Consider the following 8,814-nt stretch of genomic DNA (forward strand, 5'->3'; position numbering starts at 1 on the left):
AGATGAAGTCTATTAAAATACGTTCAAACTAGCTTTAAAATAAATTAAATGGGGAAAAACGTTTTCATTAATTATTGGTTACCAGAAATTTTTTGGTTCAAAATATTAACGGCAAAATATTAGCACTCCAAATGAAGTAGGAGAAGGCGGTACACGGCGATCTCAGTGCACCAGTGCAAACCTGATTTACAAACTAATAAAGAACTGAAAAAATCACTGACTGGAACAGAGGCACTTCATGCGCCAACAAAAGCGATCGCCCAGGTTTTAAGCATTTGACATCTGTCTTCCCTTTAAGCTGTTTTTCAGATTTATTATAAAAAGCACAGCTTACCTCCTACTACATCCTATCCTGACACCCAACTGTGTGTGGTTGTCTTTACGCTGTGCTGAAAACTTTGGTTAGGCAATACACTGTCAAAGTTAAAATCTAACGTTTCTCCATCCATAAGGTCATTACGAATAATCGACTCCATGTCACAGTCCAACCGTTCAATTAACATGTCATCTAAGTCACTGGGAAGCTTCTCCTGGTGGAGGGAAACAATTCCCACCCTTCCGTAGCCGTTGCAACTGTTAACAGGGGCATATGGGTTCATAGCATTCATCTGCATCTGGTGACTCATAGGCACTTGTAACGAAGTCTTCACTGTCGACAAGCGATTTAGACCTGAAGTATGTGACATGGGGTTCACTGTGTGTGACAAGGCACGGCCATTAACTGCAGGTGTTGGCTGGTTATGTCCTTGGTGAGGGCGGGCGTTAGGGTTCATCATTTTGTTGTGAGGTGGCTGATTGCCATAAGTTGGCATCACCGAATTAGTGACCATCAGTACACCTTGGCCCAGCGCCCTGCCACCAGCCTGGGAAACACCAGTGTCTACTGATGCCAAGATATCGTTGTGCGGAGGAGAATCAGAAGTGAGTAACTCCTTCAGAAGTCCTGCAGGACAGTTAAATTGGCTCATCGATCCATAGCTTGATTTACTGTCTTGAAGAGTCTGCATAGGAATTTGGGGCAAAGAGTTCATGCTAGCTTGAGCATATGTAAATTTCCTGTAGTCTGGATTTGGTGAACATATACTTGTGGTCGAAGATGCAAATGAGTAACCTGGTGTTTGCTGCATCAGTGTAGCAGATGACGACTGGGTTGATACAGTCATTGACGTATTAGGTGACAAAAGATTAAGGTTATCCAAAAGATTTTCCATGTTCTCTGAACTACTCATCTCTGAAAGGCTGGGTAGAGTAGAAGTCATTTTGGTGGCTGATGATGGGTATACCATGGAGTGCACATCTCCATCTCCAAGATCATCTTGCTCTGGCAAAATAGGAGAAAGTCTTCCACTTATTGTACTAGCATTAGAGCTAGTTCTAGGTCGAAATGTACTCCAGTTATCAAAGTCATCATTACTGTGAGAGCTGGGGCTTGCAGGCCACTTCGAGAACTGAGATCCAGGGCTGTCACCGTTTCCCTCCTGACCAGATTGAAGAGATGCTTTTTTCTTGGCTGCTCTGCCTCTGCTTTTTGCAAACTTGCTGTTGTTATCCATGGATGCTGCTCGCCTCCTAGGAGACTTGCCACTCTTTCCTCCTTCAGGATTGAGCATCCACCAGGAACTCTTCCCTGTTCCCTCATTCTGCACTCTGATGAATTTGCTGTGCAGGGACAAGTTGTGACGGATTGAATTCTGAAAAACAAAATAAGGTATAAGAACACAGGTTGCATTTGTGATGGCTCTCAAAGAGAGACCTCTTACATACAGCTTAGTTTTCAAATGCTATATTCATACCTGTGGTTCCCAGCATAACATTCAGCTATATAAAAGGAGATGCTCAGCACGTTCAAGATTTAGGAAGCAAAATATATCAGAAGACCAAAAAGCCCACTGAAGGTCCCATTATCAGCTTCAGTCTAATGAGTTGAACCTGAAGGCTTTCAGGGATTTCTTTTATGCAAAGGTAAGAAATATTAGATCTTGTTTTATGGTCCTTGTAATGGGATCTCATCACACATTTCTCTAAACCCTAAATATGCCAGCACGTGTATCTCTGAACGTTAGTGAAGTTCAAATGACTTCTGTCAAACGCAAATACAAAGAAAACCAAGGATTGAGTTTTTGTATATAAATATAACTAAACACCTAAGAAATCACAAGGGAGAAAGGAATGCAAATAGCACAGACAAACTTGCATTTAAAATGTTAGTCTTAAAACCATCTTTCTCTTTCAAAATCAACATTTTAATATGCAACATTGACTCATGCAATACCTGAGGGCACAAGACATCTTGTGCCAAGACTGACCAGGGGATACTGAAGCTTTTCATTATCTCCTCAGACACCAGCTATGCCTCATCAGAAAAAAAAAAAAAATTTAAGAATCTAAACCTACAGTTTGACAAGCTAACAAATGGCTTGTAATACCAAGTTGGTCTTCCTTCACCTCTTAGATCCTAAATGTCCTCCCACACACATCCAGTTTCTCAAAGCTACTGCCAATATGCACGTGTTGCCTCATTCCCAATATATCCATCTGATAAAAGAAAAGCATCAACAGTCATAGGGAGCCATGTCAGGTGGAAAAAGTCATCTTGCTCAAATCAGAGATCAGAGGCTCCAATTTTCTGCCACAGCCATGGCACAGTGTGGATTGTGGAAAGCCAATTGACAAAAGCAGGCCTGGCCACCTGAAGAGCCCAACAGGAATGGTTACTCTAGGGCTAATCTTCAGCAGATTAAAACAGCAAACAGTCCTGGACCAGAGACTGTTAACACCTTATAGACTGCAACACCCTGAGGATGTCCCCACAGGAGCACAGCCTCACACCAGACGGGTCACTAAATGCCCCTGGACAGCAGAAGATGGCAGAAGACATCATCATGGTAGCTCACGGTTCAGCCAGCCCAATTGCTAGTCAAAACGTCTAACTTCAGAAGCCTTTCCAACCTCTTCTTCCCCTCCAGAGAACCATCCCATTTAATAAATCATCCCAGTTAGATCAACACCAGCAACAATTTCAGCATTTCCTTATTCAATTTTGAAAGGAAGCCCATCTTTATGATATTACCTAATTGCAATAGGACTACATCTCTTCACTGCAGTAACTTTGCAATCAAAATCTCATCTCCTATCCAGTGACAAAGCCTCAAAATGTTGTTTTCACCACATGCAGCCCCATAAAAATATCATCACGTGGAATTCCCCTCTGCATAGCTTTAGGCCTGTGGTGCTCAGTGAGTGCCTTCTGGGGCTCAAGGCAAGCATCTGCTCCCCCCTGTCCGACCTGACATCATAGTAATGTAGTGTTAGCATCGTGTCAGGAGGGTAAGCCCAAAGATCTTTCCCTGGACTTGCCCGTGGCTGTGGTTGGAAGGGCTGAGGAGTGCAGGGAGCTGGCCCTGCCAGCCCTTTGTTTTCACTGTAGGGCCAAAGCGGAATTAAAGGCTGACACAATTCCAGAGTTAGCAATGTCGCAAGAAAGTTGTTCTGCACGTCTGTTGATTAAAAAACCTCCTGCGCCAGTTCAGTTTTTTATTGTATTTTGTAAACATACCCAGTTGGCTTAGGCTGAGTGTTTACTATGGAAATAAGCATATAAGGCATGCAAAACATCAGGCAGTGAAAATCTTCTGCTCGTGCTCAACCTTCTTTTTTCTGCAAGAGAAGCGTTAAATATTTAAGAAATTACTGCTATTCCTTAGTCATCAAAAATATTATAATCTGGTATTATTGCACTGAGGACATCTGAGGTCACTCTTTGAGTAACAGAGCTGTCTCCTAACGCTGCCAACAATGAAAAAAAAAATTTTCCTAACAGGAAAAGGTTTGCAAACCAGAGCTTGTTACATAAATTCCTGTTTTTCACGCAGCCAGCAGGACATTAAAGAAGCTATGATTTACTAACTTGGAAAAAGTGTTGAAGAGGTAAATCTTGTGAAAATATGCACTGCTGTTAATGATGTTGTGTCTACAGATCTTTGCCAGACGCAAACAGGACCTGATAAAAAAGTATAGTTTCAGCAGTGGAACTTGGCAGCCATAGAAGCGGCACCGCGAGCCGCAGCCCCGCCGCCTCAGCGTGCTGTAAGATGCTTCGAACGGCGGCTTTTGGCAATACTTTGAAGCAAAGCCTCCCAAAGCCAACCTGAAGGCTACGCAAAGCAATTGGCTACATGTCCAGCTGAGCTCCCAAGCACAGCAATGAGTTCCAGGTCAGCCTGAAAGCATCTGCGCTGGAATTTTATCAAACCCGCATTACGACTCGAGCCAGACTGCTGCCACCTGTGGGGTGTTTCCTGGGACTGAGCCTGCATGTTTGAGATGAAGCTCAGGAAGCCTGCTCCCATTTGGCCTTCAAATGTCAGCATGTACTTCACATTTCAGCCATAGTTGAGCAAGAAGATCAGGTGCTATGGATACAGGTATTGGTGGTCCTTGCTGATGAAGAGTCAAAATATGCAATACCAATATTTGCCTTCTATGTAATGAGCAACTACCAGCTAATAAAACTAACGAAGCCAAAAAAAATGATTCATTTGATTCTGCACACTTACATTATTCATCTACTTTTCTGACATTTCTTGAAACTGAACCACATCGCAACAAGAACACCCCACTTCTTCTTCTAAACAACAAATAAATTGAAACTGATTTACATTTACTAACAATAAGTCTGAGACATGTAATTCCTGGATCCCTACTGTATTTAAGCCCAAGAGACACTCTTTAAACAGGCAGCTGAAGATTAATCTGAATAACTGCTGAAAAAAAAGAAGCCTTACAATTGAAGTAGATTTATTTAATTATTACTTTTTTTCTAGTGAATTGTTTTGGTGTTTTACTAAAGAGAAACACCTTGAAAACATAGTTGCTTTATTGAACTTAACAATAGTGCAAGCCTGTACTTGAAGAGAGGACATACAGGTACGCTGGCCATCTTTCTTCCACCCCATTCCTTGGAGCAGGTATGGGAGAGGAAAGTAGAGCTCCTGTATAACTTTACTGCAAGACCTCTCCAACAGTCCAGGCTCACTGCAGCCTTCTCCAGGATCAGACTGTGGAACTGAGAGTGTTCTGAGAGCTGTGAGACTCAAGTGTTGTAAAAGCCTGCGTGAGTCCCCTACTGGGGCTCCTTCCCTCCCTGTTCAACTACAGTGCTGTGATAGCCACCTAAATGAGAGAAAAAGGATTGGTTGCAACAATTGGTACTGGAAAAGAAACAATAAAAAAAAAAAAAAAAAAGCAATCTCCTATCACAAATCTGCTACCAAAGCACACATGCCAGTGGTACTACAATAAAGCAAACCACAGCATCTTGGATAGGAGATTCACCAATATGGCAATAAAGGTGAAGGACTCAGCCTCTGGAGACAGGTGCAGCCATAACTAAGTGTGAGGCAGTAATGTAAGAGCAAGACAGGCTAAGTGTATCTATAAAAATTAACAGTCTTATGATTGCCCACCAATTTTTCATTCAGAAGTCATCTCAGCAGTCCTTTACTTATTATGTCAATTTATTCAAGGGAATGGTCTACAAGTGTTGTCAGTCAGTTGACACTAGCATCAGTGGAAATGGCTGTAAATACAGACAGGGGAACAGTATCTGACTGTAATTCTCTGATCTCTCCAAGCAAAATCTAAAGCAGATTTGGAAGGGTGAGATAAAGCTGTAAATGTGACACTTCAATACTGCTTTTGACATAATCCTCTAAGATAACAGTGATTCAGAAAAAAATAAAAGGAATCAAGATGAGACTTGAGATTGCTTTTTTATTTTAATGGAGAGTTGAACAATATTTCAATAGGAAGATGCTTTGTAAGAAAGTCAGGTTTGAGGACTGGTAGAAGTGAAATTCATAGACCTATCAATTAACATCATCACTATGAAATGATGTTAATTGGTGACTTTTATGGAGAGGATACCAAAGCAAAAGCCTGGCAGGAGAGAAGGAAAGACCCAGCATTTACATAGGCTGTTACAGAGGATGTCAGACCGGTCTCTCTAGGTTTGTGTACTGGAATTTTACTGCAGCTTCAGATGTTCAAATCACCCTCCTCTTGGAGCCTCAGCCACCCTAAAATAATAATAATAGTATGGACAGAAAGCATATCACTTAGCCTCAGGTCTAAGAGTCATATTTAGAAGAGGCTGGCAATTTGCCACCTGCAGCTGCATGAAGGTGGAAAGGCAGGATTTCCTCCCAAACAGGTCATGCTTTTTTGGGTCCTTTGTTCTTAGGGGGGTGCTTTTGTTTGACTCCATTTTTGTCCTACACTGTTACACAGCTAAGAAGTTTCAGCTAGAAAAAGCGCAGAAACACTGCAAGGGACCTTGTACTGCATTTCTGTGTTTTTCATTACAGATGGTGGCATAGTGAGAGTCTTTCCCAGAACACCACCCACAAAACATCACCTCCAAACATGGAGATGCTTTCTCAGATTGTTCCATTTGAAGAGATTTCAGCAATCTTTTGTTCCCTGAGTGAATGTACAAGAATGTGGCAGACTGTATGTTATCACTATACGACCACTACACATGCCTCTCCTGGACACAAGAAGTCTATTGTGCCCATAGTTCACTGACAATAATCTAAGTCCTGCTCCTTCTGCAGTTAAGTCCATGGATTTATACCCTACTGCACTTCCTCTCCACAGCTGTCAAAGGGCTGGCCATCCTTCACGTTGCATCCCCTTGCCCCGCAATGCACCCTGGACTGGAGGGGATTTCACCACCTCTGGAGCTCTTTCCTCTGAAACATAACATGCAGTAACAGAAAATACACACACAGCTCTAGAATTTGGTGTTTAAGGACTTGGCATAATCACATGTCAGGATACAACTCTGCTGACATGTATTTGAAGAATTCCCAACTGCTATAAAAAAGATATATAATTAATCTTCATTCTAGGCAGCCTCCTTTAAAGTACTTTTCCATGCTTGCAATTTGGACATTTCTAATAAAATGTTAACACCTTCCTACTTTCTCTACAGGGGCATTTAGAAAAGGTGAGCATAAAACCCAAGAACAATCCAAACAAAGACTGCTGTTGCGACCGGCAGAAAAAGACAAGTGCTTGACAAAGAAAAAGATTCCTGTTTGTAGATAGATAATACAAGTTTTCCACAAATATGGAATGTAAATATATGTATATGCATATATGCTTCTGATGAAGAAGCAGCATTTCAAAGCCAGGTTGGATGGGGCCCTGGGCAGCCTGATCAAGTGGGTGACAACCCTGCCCAAGGCAGGGGGTTGGGACTGGATGGCTTTAAGGTCCCTTCCAACCCAAGTCATTCTGTGACTCTGATTCCTTACTTCATTAGTGATGTGGGAGGCCAGGACTGAAGCCTCACTGAAGAGGAACATTTTGAAGTCTGTGTGCCCCAGTAGATGGGCTCCTCACCTCTCACAAAGCCTTCTCATAACTCTCCCCTCAGAACCAGCCTCTGCTGCAATCACATCTGTAATGCAAAGTAGCAAAGCAGGATTGTATGCACAACCTGCGTGCTTTGACATCAAGTCCAGGTGGTAAAAGAGAAAAACTGATAAAGGATTCAATCAATCAACATACTGACGTCAGTGATATGGTCAATTCCTTCAAAGAAAAAAAATGAAGTACATTTTGAAGAGTTCACTAATTTGATCAAGAAAGGTAAGACAGAAAAGACCTGCAGATAACCTGTTGAGTGACATCACAGCCAAGATTATTGCTACTCAGCACCTCTAATGCACACCCAAAGGGATTACAGAGATTAGAATTATCTTCAGTGCAATGAGCCATGAGGAAAGCCATTGTGATCCGTGGCAGACAGTATCCCTGTTAGTCACTGCAGGCTCTAATGCAGCAACCACAGGATGCAAGCACTACAGTAGGGATAACGGTCTGAGGCAAAGCTGTTGCTGAGTGCAGAGCACAAAGAGATTATTACAAGGTAAACAAGAATCCCAATTATAAGCAAAGTTTATTAAAATAAATAAAACCATTTGGAGTAATGAAGTAGTAGTTCATCTGTACAATGCCAGAATGACTAACAGCTTAAAATTTTATTCTGCAACTGCAGTAAAGAGACACTGAGAGGTGTTTATTTTTTTCAGCCAGTGGGAATAATTATGATCAGTAGGACAAAAAATGTTAATCACTCATTTCCTGTTTAACAGACAGCCTGCTTCACCTCTGCCACTCTCCACGGTTACACCCAATTCATCACAAAGACTACTGCACTGTTTATAGAAAGCTTGCCCCTTTCCTCTTTTTAAATCTAAGTTGCCTTTTATTGACATTTGCTAGCTCAAACGATGAGGTACAAATGTGTATACGTGCTAAGGATATCAATATTATCAGTATATTAGGCCAGCAGATAATCTTAAGAGGAGCACTACAAAAACATTATCATAAAGAAGTAGCACTAAGGAGAGAAATAGGTGAAAGTCCTGGTGAAACCACTGAGGTAAGAAACAACACAGTTTGAAAATAGGGCTCAAATTTTGTACTGCCCTTTGTAGATATTCAGAGAAGTTCCAGGAAACAACAAAAAGGGATATGATTGCTTCAAAAGCTGTAAGAGGCTAAGTTAAAAAATTGGAAATATCCAAGCCTCTGCCTGATGGTTAACATCAACTTCAAATGCTTAAAGTCCTGGATAAAGACCAAATAGGGTCATTTGTCGCTTGTCTCTGTAAAGGTACAAGTAGATCTAACCCAAAGGTTGGGTTTCAATTGGAATTGCTTTACAATTGCTTTACCATAGAACCACACATCCTCTTCTCTTCATCTTTGTGGATTAAGACCTTTTGCTTTCACAAAATCATC

At 41.6% G+C, this 8,814-nt stretch overlaps 1 protein-coding gene across 1 annotated transcript in view; it reads right to left on the reverse strand.

Moving 5' to 3' along the window:
- Positions 1-347: 347 nt before the first annotated feature.
- FOXO1 (forkhead box O1) overlaps positions 348-8,814 on the reverse strand; it is a gene marked incomplete at both ends in the record, with an annotated part of 57,968 nt that continues 49,501 nt past the window's right edge. Inside the window, one exon of the mRNA XM_079549206.1 lies at positions 348-1,691. Within this exon, the coding sequence (XP_079405332.1) occupies positions 348-1,691 (1,344 nt within the window). The remainder of the gene's footprint in view (positions 1,692-8,814) is intronic.

The sequence above is a fragment of the Tetrao urogallus genome (assembly GCF_951394365.1).
Source record: "Tetrao urogallus genome assembly, chromosome: 1".
Taxonomy (NCBI): domain Eukaryota; kingdom Metazoa; phylum Chordata; class Aves; order Galliformes; family Phasianidae; genus Tetrao; species Tetrao urogallus.